Raw genomic sequence first — 23,390 nt, 5'->3', positions numbered from 1 at the left:
TGTCACGTGATAAGCTGGCCCCACAGTGGAAAGGCCCGTATCGTGTCACTAAACGAGATGAAAAAGGTATTCAATACCATCTCATTGACCCATCCTCCCCTTCTTCACAGCCGAAAGTAATTCACTACAATCGGCTAAAGCCCTATCTCGACACTTCCCTGCCTCTGTCATCCCCGACAAGTCCACCATCTTCCCCCGATGTTCTCCCCCCACCAGTACCCCCACCGTCACTCTCTACTAATATATGGCTTGTCCCAACTCCCTCCCGACCTAGCCCTCCTGTTGCATCTCCTCCCAGTCACCCCAACTTGCCTCCCCATCCTCCTTCACCATCCCATGATGCCCATGCACGTAACCATGATCCTCCGAACCGCACTCGAAGCGGCCGGATTGTACACCCTCCTGATTATTATGGTAACCCCATTTCCTCCGACTTCGCCTCTCTTTCTCGTTAGGCCTTGGTAAACTTGACTTTCAGACAACCTTAATTAAGGATTGTTGCTATTTTGAAGTTTATCACATCATTTGTTTTATGTTCACCTATGTTTCTGTTGTCTGACTTTTGAATGCAAAGTAAGGAGATTGCCCCCTATAATGCCATTCCTTTGTATATATTTTTTTTCATGACCATCAACAGTTAAAGCAGGTCATGATTTATGTTTATAGACAAGTGTAGTACCTACCGATTAATGCCTTGACATTTGTATTTGTTTGCTATAATTTCATGTGTGATTATCTTTTATGCCAATGATATCTTGCTCATATCCCACATGAGTGTTGTGTGGTTTAAGTTTTAATAATAGCCTTCCAATTGCTTTGACTTTTCCTTTGCTCTGCCTGTTTTCTGATTACTCAGCTTTTGAATCTCCTTCTTTTATTTCCTTTCACATGATGCTTCCAAGATATTTCTGCCTGTCCACAGCCTCATGTGGACCAATTACTAAACTTCCTTTGCACATTTTTGTAAGATCTCTATAGTTCACACATGTCTCTATATGACCTTGTCGCCATACCTAGATTGGCCTACTTCTAATATATTTTTGAATGTGTTTTTTTATTATGTTACGCTAACAATATCCTGGTTTCAGGTTTTCCATTCCATAAATGCCAGATTATCATATTTTTATTCCATTATTTCAAGTTGGCTTTATTTTTCCTGCTTATTCGAGACATGGACCTAATTATATTTATACCAAGATGTGTTTATTTTATTGACCAGTTATTTGTTGAATTTGGGTGATCAATGCAATCACTTTCTCTTTGGTTATTATTCCATTTTGGTGGATTTTTTTTTTTTATTCCTGTTTGTGTACTACACCCTATTACACATGGAGTTAGTTGTTTTGGATTAATGTCAATATTGTAGTTTTCGTATATTGTTCAAATGAAGTTGGTTTTTGTTTAGTTGTTTAAATTCACTGTGCACACATTTTTTTTCCTCAAAGTTTGAATCAGTATTTATGCGATTTTTTTTTTGATTTTTGCCTCGGTTTTACAACTTTCAGTATTGCAACACGGAAACAGGAGAATGTTTCATGATTTTTCCCATGTGCTAATTGCCTTTTAACTATGATTTCACTTGATGTTTTTGTCGTACTGTTAACACTATGTTGAATTTGATATTTCTATGTTCTCTTGTTTCCTTCTACCTCTTTCCACTTTCTTTCATTCCTATAGTCATGCTGTAGTATTCTGTATGTTTTATTATTTTGTACGCATAAGTTACATTTTGTATCCAGTCCCCTCTCTCATTTTCTCACTGGAGAATACTCTCAATTGTTTGTTGTTTTTTTTTAGGTCACCTGTCCCACTGTAATAAACCTCCTTGAAACGAGGACGTTTCATTTTGAAAGATGGAAGTAATGTAATATATCAAATGGAAGAGTGTTGTTGCTTCAAACCCAAGCTTCAACCACTACGGACATGAGGGAAAACTCCTTCATTGCTATTCCCAGAATTTTGTCCACCCCGACTGGTCATCACATCCTGTGGTCAGTCTACACACCCTACCTCCCTAGGAGCCTAACCTCTCCCATAAACATTTCTGGATAACTTGTCTCCCCATTGTCTACCAGTGCTAAGTTTCTCCCCCATCATCCCCATCATGTAAAATGTGAGTCACTGGTGTCAGTGACCCATGGATTGACAGTGGTCATTACTAACCTACTCCTTTGTTTTATTATAATCTGAATCCCTCTATTTTGAATATTTGAATATTGTAGATTAAGCCCCTCCTTCGAGTATAGATGTATTATAAAAGTGACCATGTGCTTTGGTCAAGAGTTCTCTCTTTCACCCTCTTCGGGTATAGACACAAAGCGTTGGTCTCCCTTGCCATCCCTCTTTAGGGGCAATATATGGCCGTTTGATGGGGAGTACCTATTAATATATCATATTCCTGTAAAGCGTTATATCCTCTTGTGACTAAATAAAGAGCCTGGATTTGGATGCTTATATGAACTGGTCTCTTGGTCCTTTCTTTGGAGCGTCGAGAAAACATTTAATACCAATGTAACACCGATTACGCCATCGAAGAACAATCAACGCTACAAAATAAAGGTGTTACAGTAGTTACCTCTCCTTCTCTCGCACCTCCCTGGTCAAACGCTTCTGTAATGTTCTAGCTTTTATCATGTCTCGTCTTGTTGTTCTTGTTATTGTTCTTGTTATTGTTTTTCTTCTTCTTCTTCTTCTTCTTCTTCTTCTTCCTTTTCTTCTTTCTTCTTTTTTTTTTTTTTTTTAAGATTCGGGTATACCCGATGAATTATATCGTTGCCTTTAATTTGTTTGTTTGATTTTTCAACGTTTATTTGATGAAAACTGGTATTCAAATTTCATTTCATTTCATTTATTTCCACAGGGTAGATAAAAAGACATACAAATATTATATGAGCGCACCTTACATCATGCAAGATGCAATGCAATAAATATATAACATGTGGGGGAATCAACAATAGGCCATAAAGGCCTTTCAAAGGCTGATCCCTGACAATTAAAAATGGTACAATTATCAATTACTATCACAGAACAAAACATTACAGAAAACATTGGACTATACAGATGACAAAACATTACAATAAACAAGTGATTAGGCAAGCAATGTATTATCTAACTCATTCATGCGTGTGTCAAACGAGATTACTGAATCAAAATAAATTGTTTATACTTTCTTTAAAATGACGAAATACTAATGGTGTACCTTTAATGTTGTCTGGTAAGTTATTCCACAAAAGTGGACCAGTATACCGTATAGTACGTCTAGAAGCATTGTATTTATAAAATGGAATATATAACTTATTACTTTGACGAGTACTGTATACAACACGAGTATTGTTTTCAATGAAGCAGTTGTCTAAGAAATGTGGCAAGATATTGTTGATATAGGAATATACAAGTACAGGTAACAAATTTATTAAGTTCATACACAGAAAGCAATTTTAGCTTTTTAAACAAGGGACCTGTGTGAGTTTGGGGCTGTGAATGGGTAATGATTCTTATTGCACGTTTTTGTAAAATATAAATACGGTTTAAAAGAGATTTAGCATAGTTCCCCCAGATGATATTGCAATACATAAAATGAGGCAAGATCATGGTATGATATAAACTTAAGAGTATGGCAGGAGGAACTATTGCACTTATTCTATTTATTGCTCCAATTGCCCTAGATACTTTAAAACATACAAATCCTCAACATGATTTTCCATGTCAGATGATCGTCAAGTGTTAACTCCTGAAAATTTTACTGTATGTACAATGGGAAGGCTGATACCTGCAATACAAATATTAATATCATTAACTTTTATCACTTTGTTTCTCATTTTAAATATCATACATGATGTCTTGTCAATATTCAGCTTTAATTTGTTTGCTAAAAACCGATCTTGAACTTTGGCTGATTCATTATTCAATATTGCACAGGTATTGGTGATATCATTGCCAGAGATAAATAGATTGCTATCATCTGCATATAAATTTGAGTGTAAAATGTTACTTGAATACTGTAGATCATTTATGTACAATATAAAAAGTAACGGACCTAAAACAGAGCCTTGTGGCACACCGACATTAATGTTCTGAGTTGGAGAAGAATAACCAATTACATATACATACTGCTTACGATTTTTGTAGATAACTTTTGAACCATTCTAAAGCGATACCTCTAACACCATAAAAACTTAATTTGTGTAAAAGAATATTATGGCTTATGCAATCGAATGCTTTAGAAAGATCTAAAAAGACACCAATAACAAACTCCTTTTTCTCAAATGCCTGTGCAATTCTATCACAAAAGTCAAGGAGAGCCATATACGTTGAGTATACCCAGTTCTAAATCCAAATTGTTTGGGATATAACATCCTAGCATGACGCAAATTAGAAAGAAGACGTTTATGTACAAGTTTTTCGAATAGCTTGGAAAAAAAAACAGATAAAATAGAGATTGGTCTGTAATTTGATAAACTGAAAGTATCACCTTTCTTATAAATTGGTATAACTTTAGTAACTTTTAATGATGTGGGAAATACACCTTGTTCAAGAGATAAATTAAGGATACTAGTACTGCACAGTGGTTTGATTTTCCCCATACTTACATAGAAAAAAGTCTCCAGCATGTCGCAAAAGTGTATATGATTTGTTTTAAGATTCGATGTTAAAGCCAGCATTGACAATAAACTGCCTCAACAAACTTGAATATTCACAAATATCGGTTTCATAATGTCAGAGTCGCCATGATTTAACGATCACCTTTATCGTCAAGATCATTATCATCTGCTTCTCTATATAGAATCCCCTGGCACATAATCTGGATAATCCAATATGAATGTAACGTAACCAAGATTGACTTAAATTCATTTTGTGTCATGAAATATCCTACATTCAAAGTTTCTATGAATTTTACTGGATTTACGAAAAATAATGTTACTTTTCATTGATCTTTGATTGTATGTTACAAATACAACACTGCTTAATGTGTGTGGAAGCTTAATACAATTTGATGAAATAAATGAAATTGAATAAAATTAGATATTGCCAGAGTCATATTTGCAGTCACTTAAAACTTAAAGCAAACTTGACATGGTCCTCTTTGACATCGATGACGATAGGTTACAAGACCTGTCACAACAAAGACATTCTGCTCATCTAATGGAAATGTATTTTCCATTAAAAAGCAGCAGCAACATCAAAAGCAACACCTGTCCAAAGATAAAAGTACATGGTCCAGCATGCAATGAAACGGGAGAAAAACTATAGTGACTCTTCTTTTATGTTGCCGTTTTTGGTTCATTGAGATTTCATTGATGTGTGCAACGGAGCAACTGCTACAGCAGTCAGCCGAGACCGCCGAGACTGTGGGACGCCCCCTCGTGTTCTGGTTACGCACTGAATGCTCGGACCTGCAGCTGCTGTGGATACTCGAGTTCAGTGGTTATAGTGGACTTCACAAGATGCTGCACGCGCATTCCGTGGCAGATGAAAGGTCTCATTTCGTCATAGTGTTGTGTTGGTGTTGTTGTTGTTGTCGTCGTCGTCGTCGTCGTCGTCGTTGTTGTTGTTGTTGTTGTTGTTGTTGTTGTTTGAAATAACCATTACTTTATCTTTAACTGGATTCTTCTCTGCTATGTACCAAAGCAGGGGTCGCTGTACTCGTCTTCTAGAAGTCTGCGTGTCTGTGTACGTGTGTGTGGAGAGGGGGGGGGGGGGGGGTGTGCCGAAACTTTGCAGATATACTTTGCAGATTCACGTATCTTCATTTGAATTCCATCAGTTTTGCTTGATAAAACCGTTTAATGTTTCTACCTCTCTCCTTCTCTGATCCATTTCATCGAATGATTGATGCAGGTAATGTTTCTAGTCTGAAAAATCTGAGCTGTACAGTATGCCAGTGTCTCTAATATTGTTTGTTTGTTTGTTTTTTTAATTCCTTATTCGAATTTCGTTCAGTACCACAAAATTCACATTCACAAAAACAAAGGCAAAACATTGTACAAAAACAAGCAACATTATCCACGAACATTGTATATGTAGAAATATATCAATTTTTCATTATGACTCATTTGATACAGAACGAAATTCGGTGTTTTTTTTTACAGTGTAGAAACGATGCTAACACACACACACACACACACGCACACACACACACATACACACACGCACACACACCAGGGGCGGATCCAGGAATGCCGCAAAGGGGAGGCGCCTTTGCAAAATTAAAGGGGGGGGGGGGCGCACGCACCCCCCATTTTTTCTTTTTATTTCTTCTGTTTTAACCAAAAACAAAGAGGGGCGCGCCGCCCCTCTCTGGATCCGCCACTGCACAAACACAAAAGAAAACATAAAAAAAAAAAACTTGATAACGCCGTACAAGTATCAAACTGTGAGTAATTAATGGTAGTGTTATGATAAACCGTTATGGAATCTTTAGCACGGTCACGTTTGTCCATGGACATTTCGATACAGCATAATTTGCAAGTATTTCTGTGTGCTTGAGTTAGCTCTCTCATTTGAACATCATTATACAACTCTGTCGGCTAAGTTCTACAATATTTCAAACTACTGTTATAAACATTGTATGTATCTTGTGTATGTTCCATGTGGCTATTAGCAGTTTGTTTTATAGAGAAGCCTGTCCCCCATAGCTTGAGTTGTTTTGATATTACCATTGATAATTACGGTCATACTGTATATTATTTCTTTTTCTTTTTGATGTGATATTATAACATTACATGTTTATAACTTAATGTTGTATGGGTACACACAGTTTGTCTTTTCTTTTAGTTTAAGAAGTACACAAAGATTGAAATGAATTGAATCATGATGCTGAAAACCACGTGAAATGTATGATCTATATTATGTTTGACGCTTTGGTTTGATTGAAATAAAGTATGCCTGAATTGAAGTAAATTGATTGTCATTATCATGATAAACATTCTTAGGACTAACTCACTCACTACCAGCTACAAATTGTCGTCACCATTTTCATGCTAAATCACTGCAATCACTGCAATCAGTGGCACCGCCGTTGTCAATATAATCGTCATAAATCATGGTCATTTATCATCACAACGATCAGAATCACCATAGCAACGGTTGCCATCGTTACCATCAGTATCCAAGATCTCACCACTATCACCGTTATCGTCACCACCATAATTCTGCGATTCGATTGTCGCTATCAACTTCTATCACCAACACAAACACCTTCAACGTTGCCTCCTTGATTTCACGTCAGTTACCTTCTTATTTATCTAAAGTTATTTCAGGTGCACAAAATAACTTCAAAGAATCACAAGTGGGGTAACTGCGTGTTGCGTCCGATTTGTTATATTTACAAAGATCAAGAATTAGATTCCCATTTGTCCTTTATCCCGATTTCCTCCGCCAGAGTACATCTTGCATCGTTTAATCTCCCATGTCCGTGACGTGCGAGAAGCTGGTCCAAGCTAAGCACTTACAGTGCATCCTAAAGATTTATTTACAACATTATTTGCATTGTATATATGTACAGCGTTGCCTAGGCTTCCCTTTTGTTGTTACTTGGTAAAATTTTCTTAAATCTACCAAGGTTGTCAAGTAATCAGTTGCATTGAATTAACGAATCGAATAGCTTGCATAAAAGGAGATAAATAGATAGATAGATAGATAGATGGACAGGCAGATAGAAAGAGAGACAGAGGGAGAGAAAGAGAGGGAGAGAGAAACTTTAACAAAATAGTGTATGTTTGCATGAGATAAAGTGATATCTCCCTGGTTTCGACCTGTTATGACTCTTACCTACTGTGGCAATCTTATGAAATATTTTGTTTGTATTCATCACTCAAATGAATATTCGTTGTGATCTTGTATACAATATTCGTTGAACTTTTGAAATTCATTTTGGAGATTCTACGAATGCCTTGATCTAGCATTTGCATTACTAAAAAAAGAAGAAGAAGAAATAGTTTTTCATGACATCATGTGGCCGTTAACCTCTGAAGACGGACGAATGGTCGCCGTCAAAGAAACATTTTCTGCCAGAATGGTTTGAGCTCCGTAGATCCGGTGTCTGCTCCGGGTACATCGCGTGGTATCTGTGAGACGTGAAGGTAAAGAGAAACGTGATGGTATAATTTCCATTGTAGAGTTTTACAAGTAGAAACACCTTTGAAAGTAATGAAGATGCTAATATCTTAAAATTTTGACGTCGTCCTGACTGGGAAAACATTAAAGGGGAACTGCAGACCAGTTAAAAGTTTTTTTTTTTTTTTCATTTTTTAGACTAACTTTTAACTGTTCCAGAAATTGCCTTGAAATGAAGATACACATAATTATAAAAGTTAAACAGAGAGTGCAGTGGACCCATGTTTCTTGTGAAGCTTAAATTGGTCTGTCAGAGTAAGGATGTTGCGTTGTATAAGAGCTCTTGACACGGTTTTCATATTGTCGAATCATTACAGACCGTGATTAACGCAGTGGAAGAGTGAGAACGAAATATTCATGTAACCATTCATTTCCCGATAAAAACGTAAAAGTTGAAGATGCATGAGCTGAAACCTCACCGTTTGTGCGCCTCAGTCTTGAAGCGGAGACCCAGTCGGTGAGGCGTCTTACTCCCTGAAGGGGTGAGGCAGTCTGAGAGGGGTGCGGGTGGGAGGACGAGAGGGGTACACCCTGCCCCCTTCCGTATCATAATTCGCTTCGCCAGCTCGTCTTGCAGCTTGCGTACGGGGTGCGACGATGATCGGATGCCCGGAAGTGCCGCCGACGGTTTAACAGCTTGAGTCCGATAACTGGAGGGAATCGTGAAGGGCTGGTTTTGTTGCCTGCTGTAAAGCATGCTCGTATTGAAAGGTTGTGAGAGACGTTCGGCACAATCTGGTATATCCCCAGACTCGTCCACCTGTTGGCCGACATTGTTTGCCGATGCTGACTTCAGTGCGCCAGAATCCATCATCAGAGAAGACGGCAGTGGTACGGAGGGAAACCTGGATGAACGCAGTGCTGACGGGTGAGGTAAAGTTCTGATGTGTTCTCCTATCTTTGAGGACGAGAGGAGCTTTCGGCCAGTTGAATTTGGGCCAGGAGCAGCAAGAGGAACCTGCGTGATGTCTCGGCGCTCCAGGAGCTGGGATCCGCGGATGTTCTCAATGACTAGCGATGTGCTCGGTGGCCAGCAGGGTCCCGTGCCGGGAATGGTGTAGCCACTGTCCCTGGTGTTCTCGCGACTCTCGAGGATCTCTGGCGTGTCGTTGAAACTGACGCTCCGCTTTGTGCCAACGGAACCACTCTTTGAGGACTTTGGTAGTCCCTGTGAGTCACCGACTAGGATGCCGCGCTGCCCAGCGGGGTCGCTCTTCATCAAAGGTTCCTTGGTATCATCACCCACATCTTCACCGTCTCCTGTCTCCTCCTCCTCCTCCTCTTCCTCTTCAACTCCTTTTTGCTCTTTGTCGCAGTCATCAGTATTCTCTTCTCTAATCACATCACTCTCCAAGAATACCGGGTTGCCTCCAAGGAGCCCTCCTCTTGCTTCCAATCTGGCTGGTTCGACATCCCGTTGCCATGTCAACGGCACTGCGGGATCGAGTCGCTCCCATTTTGAAGCGGCTGATGGATGTTGGTAGTCGGTATTCTTGGAGTCTCGGGCACGGCCTTGGTAAGAGTCTTGGTAGAGGGAAGTGTGGTAGAGCTTTTCATGAAGCCGACGCAGGGCATCATCGTACGAAGAGTTCGAACTGGTCTATAACGAAAATATTTTCAAAATAACCGTTACTTTTCTGTTCTGTTGCTATCACTCTAAATCATTGTTCTTCTACTCTTTCATTACGCTTGATAGTTATAGTGAATACGTAGGCTACCGTCCATTAGTTCTCATAAGGAAGGAATAGGGAATCAGGTTTGCATCATGAAAATACTTGTTGACATTCCCATGGTGATCAATATTACTGTTATGTTGCTCATTCTCCATCATCACTAAATCTCTTCACACCCAACTTTCTGGAATGATCCCTATTCCCCTATATACCGACAATGTGATTCACTTAACAATACTGACTTCAAACAAGCGCGAGCTCACAAACACACAAATTGATGACTGAAGAAAATGTCTTTGTTAAACCTTGGAAGAGATTAATACTTCAAACTCAGATATATTTTGTTTCTTATTTCTCACCGATTGAAATGACGCTCTGCCGTCTATAGCATTTTCTGTAGGCAAGAAAAGAATAACACTGGTGAACCAAAATTATCGAATACATTGTGCTTCATCATCCTGACATAATATGAGGAAAAGATTACAAACTGAGAAATTGTCTCTTATTTCCTCGCCAAAATAAAGAAGGAATAAATGTTCCAACACGAGACCAAAACAAAATTAAAGATTTGTGATAACAATGAACTTTGTAACTCAGAGACCGCAAAAGTGTGTTAATGGTAAAGTAATGCCGGTTTATGACACTTTTGTTATCATCCATGATACTGAACGCTTTCCCAACGTCCACAAATCTAATATTGTTTACTCGCTGTGACGATGACGCTGTAAACACGACAAAGCAAAAGTGAATATAGACTTTGCTAAAGGTTTGACTAACGATGTCGAAACGGTTTTGCTTTCATTTGTGATGTCACACTTCGAGTGAGTACGAAGAGTCATTATATTTTGATTTTCGATTTCACGAAACTCAGCACAGGTTTGCTGCAAGAACCTTAAGCATGACAATCATAAATTTATTCAAATTCATGAATTTCTTCCGTCGAGATGTTTTCATTGCAACTGATTGACAAATTGCCCTACATCGACGTAAATAAGCACTGAATTGATCAGTGTTTTTTAGTAGTAGCCATGATAAAAAATCATGAACGTACACACTCGAGCAGGATTCGAACCTACGACCTCCTGATCACCGGTGATCAGGAGGTCGTAGGTTCGAATCCTGCTCGAGTGTGTACGTTCATGATTTTTTATCATGGCTACTACTAAAAAACACTGATCAATTCAGTGCTTATTTACGTCGATGTAGGGCAATTTGTCAATCAGTTGCAATCATAAATTTGTTTCATGTTTCCATTCTTCTATTAAATTCTAGTGCTTATTATCATCCCCTTTATGTCATATTTCTATCTTCCTTAGAGGAGGCGGAAGAAGAAGAAATGTCCTTCAATCATCATTGTCTGATAAGCGTCGAAGGGCACTTATTACCTTTTGCATCTTGTTTTGGTTTGCCATCCGGGAAGACTTCGAACATGGATTTGTGGGAGTAGTACGGGTGGTTGCCAGGCCAGCGATCTCGTTGGCGGGGAAAGCTGCAGTTATGTATAATCACGGGAGGAAAAAATGTAATTCTTCCGCGCACTTTAACGCTCTTTTATGAGGCACTGCTCGGTCATGGCATTGTTTGATCCGAACGAGAACAATCTTCCAGTGGTAATAACTATATAGTCAAGAAAGCTCGTCCCCAATTAGGCAGCGTGTTTCGTCACCGTAGAGAGTAGCATACGAGATTATGGTCATGGATGTATGTGGTTCACACAAATTCTCAACGTATTTTTTTGTTTTGTTTTAAATTTACACTATCTGTTACGTTGATACCTCCAAGAATGGAGAGTGCATCTACTTGATGTGAAGACATTCATAGAATTCCTAGTTATCATGGTCGTCTTATACTATGCTGTAAACCATTACAATTTCAAGTCTTACGGGTAGCATTGTACATGAGTATCACTGCTTTAATGGCATAATGAGAATACTCCTATATGGTAATAAACAAGTAAAAATCTAACATTAGAATTGAACAATATACAAGAAGGAAGTTGAACGCATAAATAATAATGAAAAAATCTGTTAAATTTGCACATTTTCTGGGAGCGAGGATGGAAAGTATGCTATAATCTCATCCCTTGTATCGTCAGGAGTAAACTACGTAGATGAGCACGCAGTGGTGCCTCTCTGTCGCTCAAACCTAAAAGCTACACCTTGATACTCACCCTTCAAAAGGTGTTTTCATAGGCGCCGATAAGCTGAAAGGAAGAACGACATTAAGAGTCATTAGGCAAGGTGACTTGGTGTTATGATGTGAACTGACGAAGGAGACTCATTCAAGCAATATCTCTATCTATACAGTGAGGTGATATTCTGCACATCCTTGACACACCAAACGATGGAAGCAATTCAATTTGAATTGACCTTTTTCTGAAGGAATGGTTTTCTGCCAGACTTGGGTCTATGAGAAGGTCATGTCTCGAGGGATAACTACACAATTAATTTTGAGTACTTTCTTTGCTTTTGTTTTATCTTATTACTGTGTGCGTATGTTTTTCGACAACCACACCCAAACAACGGTTTAATGTAATCTCCGACGAGTCACTGTCTATTCAAGTTATATAACAGACATGAATCCCTTATTGAATTTCAAGGCAAATACTGATAGTTCAAATTTTGTACGCTTAACGACATTTTGCTGATCCGAATCTCGAGAATTCAACAGAAGCAAAAGCATAGAATTACCGTTCATCGTTTATTCGGCATCCGCTCTTCGCCAAATCAGTCAACCTGTAGGGCTGGTCATACATCATCCTGTTCGACACGAAAGCAAAATCGAGGTTAATTGAATACTTAAACGATCAATGCAGGCCTAGACCTGCTACTTTGGAACGCATGAAATGTAATGGCATCCAATAATGTACTCTTTTCGGATCATTATTTCTGTAAGCTACCGCGACATTTCTTTTGACAAGAATATTGACGATAGTCATATAGACTTTCATTTGTCATGAATTGTGACTTTAAAAGGCAAAAGGAAATGATGACAATTGAATTCATGTCGATTTGACTGAAGAAAGACTGGTAAAGTTCTGGCCCTTTGTTTACTAGGATGGCCAATTATTAGTGATTGCCACTTTTTTTTTTTGGTTCAAAATCACAAATAATAAAATGGAAACAATGATGATTATGACATCGATGGATTCAGAAGTATGGCGTCACTTGCTTATTTTGATTTCATTTTATTTCATTCTATTTTTGAACTACTTTTTCGTACAAGAATATAACAGAGAGTAAGTTGAACAAAGTTCATGAGTAATATTCAACACCTATTGATGGTTTCAAGACAGTCTATACAAACTCTTGCAGATGCTTAGAGCGTTCGATCAAACGGTTGTTAATGATCATCATTTAAAGCGAAAGAAACTTCCCAAAGGTGGATGAAATAGTAAGTTGATAAAAGTTCGCCTACATACCCGTAGAGGGACCGACAGGCAGACATAAAACACACAAGCAAGCATACAAACAAACAAACAGACAGACAGACAGTGAGAGAAGTACAAACAAGCGAATACACAAATTGGTCTCACGGTTTGACAACGCCGCTGCCGAAATGACGATGGCTGCGGCTGACGAAGAGATCCCGGACTCTTCGCCGACCCAAGAACGGGTGTCCTCCGATTCCTCCATACTCCGTCAATTTCTCGCCCCAGTATTTACCGCCCAGAGGTGGGACTGCTTGCTGGTATTCCCTGTGGGGAAAAATAGAAGAATGCAGAGATGATCGCCTATAGTATTGCATGAAGTTGACCTCTAAAAAGACGGATGATTCTAGATATATAAAGACCTTCATGCGACAAAAAGAGTAAAAAAGAAAAGCACAATTTCATCATAATGGAGCAATGGCTAATAAAGAAATAGAATTAGATACAAATACAAAATGACAAAGCAAGAGACAGAGGAAACAGGAGAAGGAATCAGGCACGTGATGGTCGAGTCCTTGCGCTCCTTTGGATTGCAAACTTAACCATTAACACTGTGCTTCTTACATAAAAAGACCGTCTCAAATGTCACGACACACAATGAGGAATTCTGAGATGATTACGATTACAATCGTCATTATGGCCAGCAGTAGCGTTACATCTGCACACTACGCATTCTGTCCCCTCATAATTTTCCTCTTTCATTTCCTCCTATTCTCTCTCCATCATCTTCTTCCTCGTGTCCTGTCTCCACATCATACTTATTCAATCTTCTCAGTCACTTTGCTTCCCTTCTTAGTACTCCTAGTATATTCTACTACTACCATAGTTGAAGGAGTAGCATAACTAATACATTCACTTTTACTTTCCTCCTCTTTCTCTACTTCCTCTTTTTCCTCCTACTTCCGTCTCTTCTTCTTCTTCTCCTCCTCCTTTTCCTCCCTCTTCTTCTTCTTCTTCTTCTTCTTCTTCTTCTTCCTCCTCTCCCCTCCTCCGCTTCTTCTTTTTTCTTCTTCTTCTTCTGCTTCTGTCATTTTCATTTTTATATTTCGTCGTCTGGGTCTTCTTTGATAATGAAAAAAGTATTATACGCACAGCAAAAGAGAGCATTATTACCATTTTCTGCGCTGGCACACTTGGACGATGTCCAACATCGTGAGCGAAGCCATGTTTGACCGAGGAAATATTTACAACAGTCGCGACAATCATGCAAATGTCAGTGAGGTAAGAGAGCAAGGCTCCTCCAGCACGGAACTCCAACAGCTGGGGTGAGTTGTCAGGGAAATGTCCGGGGTTCGATTTCACCAAATAGCGATATGGATGTCACCGACCACGACAAACATCGTTGTATATCGTGTGGCATGTCGTGCACATCAGGGATCTCGACGATTCTCTCTCGATGTGAATGGAGTATCACAAGTTAACAATGATGAATTTCCAATCGAAGGAAACTGAGATGGTCGCTATAGCTTAGGGCACTCACACCAGACGACACCAGTCTCCGACCTCGTATCGAAATATATCGAAACACATCGACGTGAATGAACAACGACTGTAACCGCGATAGGTGAATCTGACACTAGTCATTACAGACGTCCAGCAAAGTGGGCCACTATGGTGCTTTTAGATTATTGACAATTTTATTTGTGGAGGTATTTCAACCGAAGAAGAGATGAAAATCGATTTGCCTACGACATCGGAGCTCTGCCTCTTTATGTTTTACAACCCCGAATTATCGACCGGAAGGGAGCGAGGAGTTGGCCCCTGGAGGCATGAAGATTCGAGAGCCTTTGTTGCTTTGTTGCTCGTTTCAAGATGATTGAACGATCTCCTTTAAACGCTTTGTTCCAAGTGAGAATTGCATAGGAGATTAGCATCGCAGAGAAAGGATGAGAGGACAGAATCATCTTTTAGTTGCTGGGCTGTTATTGTTAGTCTGAACAAAGACAGAAGGACGGAGGCGCAGGAAAATGGAACTAAAGGCAAGATGAATACGTCAAAGAAAGACATGAAACAGTATAAGCGAAACAACAGATATACACAGAGACAATGGAAGTGTAGTAAATAGTCAAATAAACTGAAAAACAAGTTATGAAAGAGGAAGGATGGACAAAAAACGAGGGAGAAACAAAGAGAAGGTGAGAGGATGCGAGATGCAGTAGATGAGGATTGACGAAGCTTCACACCTAATCAAGGCTTATTACAATTGTATTTCTGAGCATAAATCATTCATTTCAGTCTGATTCTTTTATCAGAGTCATCAGCAATTCCCATTTGCGTCATTAGATAGCTTTGATGTCAGGTAGTAAATTTCGATTTCAGCTCCTTTTCGGGGCTTTTGAGTGAACTAACGGGAAATACACTTCCTTCATTATCCATGAGATGAAATAATCCGCTGGAACTATTCATCCACAAAAGGAGTACATGTATCTAACCTGATGAATTCTGATGATATTACGCCAGGTCAATACTGTAGTATTTGCAAAAATGCTAAAGGTTACTTTATTTCACAGCAAAATACCAAACTATGGAGAAAAACACACAGCACCGCAACCAGAACTGGGGGCCCCTATCATGGTTCAGTGCCAATGAGGCAGCAGCGCTGTGTGCCTGTACATTTTCTGCCAATAGAGGGCTCAAATAATTGCCTCGCGCGGCTTCTCCTACACGTGCCGTATGTGGTCGATTTATCGACACTGAAGATGCGTTTACAGATGTTCATTTTACTAATCGTGTTTGCATTCGTTGAGAATTAATCATTTTCTAATTACATACAGGGCATTTATAACTCACTGATCAATCAGGGCAAATATTTCAACGGGAAATGAGGCCCAAATATAAATATATGGATTGGATAAGTGCAAAAAATATTTGTAGAACACAATGTGAGTCAAGTTTGAGGAACTCGAAGGAATCGTTCAAAACTTATGCGTTTTTAAAGTTTTGGTATGACCATCCCTAGAACACTACAACCAAGCGTAATATCACAGGACAACGATGGGTTAAGAAAATTTAATAATTAGAGTGAATTTTACGAAGTTAAATTTCTTTTTATGAAAAGTACAAATTCCACTTTTCTCCGCTTTCTGAAAGGGGAAGTTCAGTGGTCTTCCATTATGCTAGAAAAACTGAAAATAAATGTTGAATTCTCTCTATTTTTTTCCTTTTATATCGTTGTCGTCCTGCCACATCGCAAATTGTTGCAGTCTAATCATCCAGTAAATTGTGTTACGGAAACTCTAAAAATTCATAACTTTTGAGCGGATTGTCCGATTTCTCTCAACCTCACTGATGTGCCCTACTATTCTGCATCCACTCTATCCACATAATCCTACACTTGGGGTTCAACTCCCTTCAGTGTTATAGAGGCAAACCTATCATATCTAAAGAGAGAGTTGAAGTGCTTACATGTATGCATACATTAAAGAGAAGTCCGAAAACCCGGGTGCCTACCATGGCGTATCATGGCACGATGCTGTATGTCTTGAATATGTCTCTATCTTTTCTTTTCTTTCTTTCTTTTTACCAGCAATACGTCGACATCAGATTTCCACTCTCAGGTCGTCACCGATTTGGACTTTGACCTTCTAACCCGGAAAAGCGAACGCTCCAAGAATCGAATGCCATCGACAGACAGCACAGCGTGTAAACAGGTGTACAGTAGCGCTTAATGGTAAATATCAAATCGTTGCACCTCTGTCACGAGCTGTTCACGTATTGATACGTGGAAACAAAGAGAGGAATGATAGGGCACCACTCTTAATCTTCTGTCAGTGGCAGAAATCCGATTGTCTCCCGGTAACCGGTGAAGCTTTGCGTTGCTATAAACCCCCACCTGGAAAAAGAGGAACTCTACGCAATACTCTCGTACATAATGTCTTGTTACTCTTATTTTCAGGAGTGGGCTTACGGATTACCGCAATCTTCGCTGACTTCTAAAGCCATTCACACAAATACTATACACGCGTGGTATACACCCACTAAAGCAAGCAGGGTCGTTCAATCAACGAATATAAAACACAGAAGTTTGTTCATTTCTTTTAGGCCCATTAACTTATCAAGTTTATCATTCCAAAAAGAAAGTTAGAAAACGGGAAAGACGACGGCTTTTTGGCTGCATTGGAGACAGCCATTTTTCAGGAATGGTCCAGTCAAGTTGAATCTCATGTACAAGTGAAAGCGGAACACTTGTTTACACCTAACTCGGAACGGGAGGACCACAAGTCAACCGAAAATCAACCGCTATCCATACTTCGTCTTGCAGGTGGAAACATACGGTACGGTACGTATAGGCCTATTTAATATTTGTTTATATTTGCAACCTTTTTGCGTATTCAGTATGAACATAGCAATGGACCCTTTTTGCTATAGCAGTCATATTTGTTTGTCTTCATGGTAAAGACAATAATTGTTAAAAATACACGTAAGTATCAGACAGGCTTATACTCACACCTGAGCGTTTGGGGTATGTGTATACAAGTCGTTTGAGTTACTCTAAGAAGAATTCATCGCGTCCCATTAAGTAATGTATGATATTCTTAATCAAAGATTTACTTACTCAGATGCATTATCATTTAGCCCCCGACGCACGACACGACCAAGATCACACGGTATTATACATCATTGTGCAAGTATATCAGCAGAGAGGTTCCCTGATTATTATGTATAGGCCCTATATGTTTGAATGCCTTCCACTTATATCATACTTTGCAAGCCTTAGTAATGTAGGTCGACAATTTGTAGTCTATGCACTGCGTATCAAATCTACTGACTTTAATGATTGCAGAGAATGAAGAAAAAAGAAAGAAAGAAAGAAAGAAAGAAAGAAAATTGGGTTTTATCATTATGTAATGATATGATTACATTGTACGATAAATTTTGATATAACAACCGTTCCATAATTCATAACTTAGCCGAATTTGGGACGTACGCATGTATAGTTGCAAGAGGAATAAAGGGAAAATAACATACTATATATTATCCTATAGTTACTGCTTTTGACCAAAATGTGAATATCACCGGGCGTACAAGAATCTTAATCTTTTGGACAAAAGAATTGCGCGTGATAATCTTACAAACTGATGGGAAACGTACCAAGTTAAATGCACGTTTGCCATCATTTTGTGACCGTAACTATAAATCACTGTCTAAAATGACAAGTCAGGTGCTTCTATCTAAAAATACAAAGAAAACGATTGTGAAAAACATGGCAAATTTCCGGCAGCCCCCCCCCCCCGAAAAAGCTGTTCCTGCACAAGCATTGCCATATTGTAACAGTGACCCTATTTAGGAAGATTGTGTGATTTTTGTATAGCTGTTGCGAAATTTTATTGACGTGTGCCATAAAAGAGAACAATAACTACGATTCAGAAACTAATACATGTAAACAATATGGAGCAATTTATTAGTCTCATAATAACACACACATAACGAGGTTCAGATATAATTCAGGTCCCTTTTGCTATTTTTGGTGAACTGTTAAGGCGAAACAAGACGCCAATCTACATATACAATGCAGTGAACAGCAGCAAAATTGATTGATGATGCTGTGTCACGTCTGTGATGAACATCGACGCATAAGGAGTGTACGTTGGTCTTCTTCCCTCGACAACCCCCATTTTCTTAACGTGATTGAATTTTACTTTGTATGATATATAGTGAATTTTCATTCAGGAAGTAATTGCCCACATGGCATTTTCGTTTTTTATTTTGATTACTCTTATCATTGACGTCTGGTAAACCTTTTCTGCATGGTTAAAAATCTCATTCGATCCATGTAAACGCATCGTTTTCATTTGACATAATGATTTGCTACACTGATTTTTTTCTTATGAGCTCTATACCTTGATGCTCAGAAAAGCAAACCTAACTGCACCGAATGTTAATGTGATCGTGCCCTCATTTCAATTTATTTCCGCCCAACGCAACCCAAGAGGGGATGTTTCAGGCACCTTACCACCGTTCACGCCTTGCAAACCTTGTTATTGAACTGTTAAGATTATTACTGTTCAATGTTTTGTTCGCTTATCCTAGCTAATCATGACATGATGTGTATCATAGTCTGCGTATTGTAATCTGTAATTAAATGTTTGAACCAACAAAATATCTCATGATGGATTTACGCAAGAATGTAATCGTATGTCAATCTCTCTACAACAGCTAAATCGTCCAGCATGCCGATGTCAACGCTAGAACTTCGCCCAACAATAAACTACACTCAGAACACCTATGGCGACAATAAGTACAACGTCATGGAACTGGTCCGTCTCTACAGCCAGGATCCTTCGCAGTTACCATGGCAACGGAAGGGCGGACAGACGACCATCACGAAGATACATAGCATCAAGCTACCTACCATCAACGCCATGTCTAACCCGAGTGCTCCCATGACGCCAGTGGGCTTCTACGCACAGCAGTCCGCGTCGCAGCCGCGTCTGAACTTGCCGAGCGTCGGCCGCGGCGCCGCGCACAGTTCCATGGTACCGTTCTCGTCCTTTCAAAAGCCAACGTGCGGATACTTCTTCACGAGGACGACGGAACATCGGAAAATGAGAATGGGTATTCCCCCTAACTTTGGGTACCTGTGCGTCACCGCTCCAGCCACTGCAGGCATGTGATTGTTTGCATGTCAGACTTTGACTCAGAAACATATCATCCATTTTTGCTGGAAAGCTTGTGATGAGAAAATGAAGTGAAACTTGCTACACAGTTTGTTTTGAAGGCTATACACATATAAGACTCACTGTGAAAACAACATCAAACAGCCACAAAGTGCGTTACAGTTGCAGTGCGTGTAGTCCACCATCATCAAACACTGGCTGTGATCACTAGAAATTGCTCCTGTTACTTAATCAATGGACCACGATGTATTCCTGATTTAAGACGAAATAATCGTTTGAAAAAGCATGGATCGGGAGGAAATGCCAACATGGTTGAATATACAAACAATTGCCAATTGTTAGGAAGCTTTGCTCGTCATCATATGATGTTGATTCAACGCCACAAAAGAGACCACAGGTGGAATCTGCCTCCAACAATGAATATGTTTGAAAGAAAGAAAGTTTGATTTGCCTTGTAGCCCACCGGTTTACTGATGAATGAAATCTCCCTCTCGCGGGCCGAGAAACGTTGTCGTCTGATCTTGGGTCAGAATTGTCTAAAAAGTTTGCCTCAGACAAAATAATAAAGCCCACTGGGTAGGGGGTGGCAATCTACAAGAATTGGTGATCAAATAGTTTAAGACCCCGTGGCTTATTTTTTGAAACTCTTTGAAAAGAGACCGGGCTGATACTGCAGTGTATGTTACAAGGAATTGAATGATGTTACAGTCAGGTTGTGGGGAAAAAATATTGCAGCACACGTGTTATATCTTCCAGATTTGAAAACTTTAATCCCTTGCCCCAACAAAACGGCACCCTTCTGCATCATTTGACACTTAATGCATAACACGCCTTTCCACTGAAATGATTATACATGTACATTCAATATTTCGGTACCGTAATACAGTGTAGTGGTCGCAAAAACAAGACAAAACAAAACAAAGCAGTAATCATGTCGCTGCGTTGATGTGCGCTCTTCTAGATTTGAGGAACATTGTATATTTATAATCGTTTCCAAATCAATTCACTTTAATCAAAATGCAGAACAAATTCTTGTGGTACACATATTTATGTGAAATATGATGTCTAGATACAATTAAAGTATAAAGTTTTCTTTTGTGTTTTATTATTATTAAGGAATCAAAACAAAATACAATATCACAGGCAGATGTAAACTGATGGGTATGATCAGTGGAAAACAAGAAAAAGAGATAAAGAGAGAAAAACAGAATACACGGAAGTGTAGTGATGCATACATAATTATGCCAATTAAATGATGAACTAATGAGGCGGAGCTTTGACAACAACATTTCTTTTTTTTTTCTAATTAAAGACCAAGTATGTAAAGGGGACAATGGAGGGAATGTATATCGATATTAAGAATATACATGCATTAAATCAAGACGGACTTTTGGTCTGAATTAGATTTGATAAAGGTGTATCAGACTGTTAACGACGTTTTGAAAATAGGTATAAAGACGTTTACATGCGAACATTATAAGTCTGGACAATATTGCCAAATTGTCTCGTTAAAAGTTGTTATATGTTTTGGAATCGGGTTACCTGTGTAACTGACTTAGTTTGAGTGCTTATACATTGATGATAATCACATAACATTTCGCGTAAAGAGTGAAGTTGCATTGTAATGATTTATGTATAGTCAGTTGATAGTGTCATTTAGTTATCGAAGTGTTATTTGTGCAGAGTTGCTAATTGAAATAATATACATGTGGTAGAATGCAAATAAATGACTCACTGTTGAAGTTGTAAAAGTTTGTATTTATGTCTGATTGCATTTATCTTCTGTAGACAATGTCCTGTTTATCCCCTATATCAATAATCCTTATCCTTTTTGTATTATTGACTAGAAAAAGTATTTAAAAACCGGCAGACTCCCTTTCAGCAAAACAAAACAAAAACAAAACAACCGGGGTGGGGCATATGACGAATGCTCACATACTTCCTGTCAATATTCCACGCCACCCACCTTTTCGGTACAACAAATAATCGTGGATGTTGACCGATGCTATTTCGGAATGACAAACGGAAATAAATTATGTGTATTATATTGTATATACGTCAGCACAACATTTTGAAAGAATCGGAGGACTTCACGACATCGCAAGTAAACGTATACGCCGTATTACGGCATTAGCTCTATACGTGTATCTGTATCTAACTCCTTTTCAAAGTTACTAGTATGTATGATGATTTTACATCGAAATTCAAACGAATTACTTTCCTCTCGGTTGACTTGGATATCTGCTGGGGAATTCAGGGAAATGTGTTGTTATACGAGGCACTGAATACACGAACTGCTCGTTTTATTCTGTCATCTCATGCCCACCTGGTTTGTTCGTATTTGTTTTTTTTTTTTTTTTTTATACGAGAATGAAATGTTCTTTGCGAGCGCAAGACTAAACAATCAAGCACTTCACAATTAAAAACATTCAAATTCTGCAGAAAGGGGTGACAGGTGCACGTCACGAGAATGACACGCACGAGTTATAACAGTCCACGAATCATATAGTCCATAAGTCGTACAGCCAAAGAGGGCCTACACAGCCCACGAGCCATACAGCACATGAGTTCGACACCAAGCAAAAGTTTAAGGCCCATCATGAGTCCGTCACTGAGCAAACGAGGCACAAGAATTCGGCATTAAGCAAACAAGGCCCTCGAGACAGAAACATTAGGCCCCATGACGTAATGTCAAACTCACTATAGTGGGTCGTTTTTACCTATAGTGTCGTACTCGTGGGCCTGTTTTGCTTAGTGTTGAATTAGTCTAGAGATAGTGAGATAGTCTAGCAAGAATATAATATTTAAGGATATGATATCTCTCTGCCAATAATTGCATGGAGCCATTGAAGTGTTGAAAGATTAACACTTCCGTGAGCACACAATTCTAGTCGCTAGGAGCACATCAAGATGCAAATTTTACGGCTGCTACTTATACTGCAACATGCACAACAGAGATGAGTAAAAAAATCAAAATCTCCATCCATCACCTCATTTGCCATATTTGCAGTTACACAATATACTTCAAAAATTGAAATATTCGATTTTTATAACATTCTTAAAATTGAAACCCCATTAAATGAACATGTCTGTTAAATAACCTTCAGAAATAAAAGATAAAATTCATGCAGTTTCCGTATGTGTACGCGGATGCATGTAAATATAACTGAATCCAAACAAAAGATCATACACCTCATAGTTCCAATCTGTTACAAAAATTGACAAAATACAGTGTATTTCTGTACTTACGCGACACTGTGGTGGGTTATTTTGGGTTCCCCGTAAGGACCGAAGAGGTCGGTGGACTGTACGGTACGAGATACGTGGGCAGTGTATACTGGAGGACCCGGTGGGTCCCAGATTCGAACCTCTGCTGGTACAGCAATCATTTCGACAGAGTCTCCATGTTTTCTCCTTCACAATGGTTTTTCGAAACTTGTCCTATCATCAATCTGAATCACTAAGTATGGAAAATAGTAGTGAAATAATTCATCTTCTTGTTATTATGTTGCTGTCTTTCTTATACGTTCCCCCTTCTCTGATCATACGTTGTTG

At 39.0% G+C, this 23,390-nt stretch overlaps 1 protein-coding gene across 1 annotated transcript; it reads right to left on the bottom strand.

The window, feature by feature from the left end:
- Positions 1-7,298: 7,298 nt before the first annotated feature.
- Positions 7,299-23,373, bottom strand: LOC140229112 (uncharacterized). The gene is made up of 8 exons (XM_072309377.1): positions 23,085-23,373; positions 13,324-13,485; positions 12,479-12,547; positions 11,959-11,991; positions 11,174-11,277; positions 10,148-10,182; positions 8,535-9,715; positions 7,299-8,066 (listed from the first exon to the last, which is right to left on the bottom strand). Exons 1-8 carry the CDS (start codon positions 23,222-23,224, stop codon positions 7,961-7,963), a joined length of 1,830 nt encoding a protein of 609 aa, XP_072165478.1. The 5' UTR covers positions 23,225-23,373; the 3' UTR covers positions 7,299-7,960.
- Positions 23,374-23,390: the final 17 nt, after the last annotated feature.

The sequence above is a fragment of the Diadema setosum genome, chromosome 5 (genome assembly GCF_964275005.1).
Source record: "Diadema setosum chromosome 5, eeDiaSeto1, whole genome shotgun sequence".
In the NCBI taxonomy this organism is placed as follows: domain Eukaryota; kingdom Metazoa; phylum Echinodermata; class Echinoidea; order Diadematoida; family Diadematidae; genus Diadema; species Diadema setosum.
Note: the sequence above shows the minus strand (reverse complement) of the source record. Positions and strands in the feature narration are given on the sequence as shown.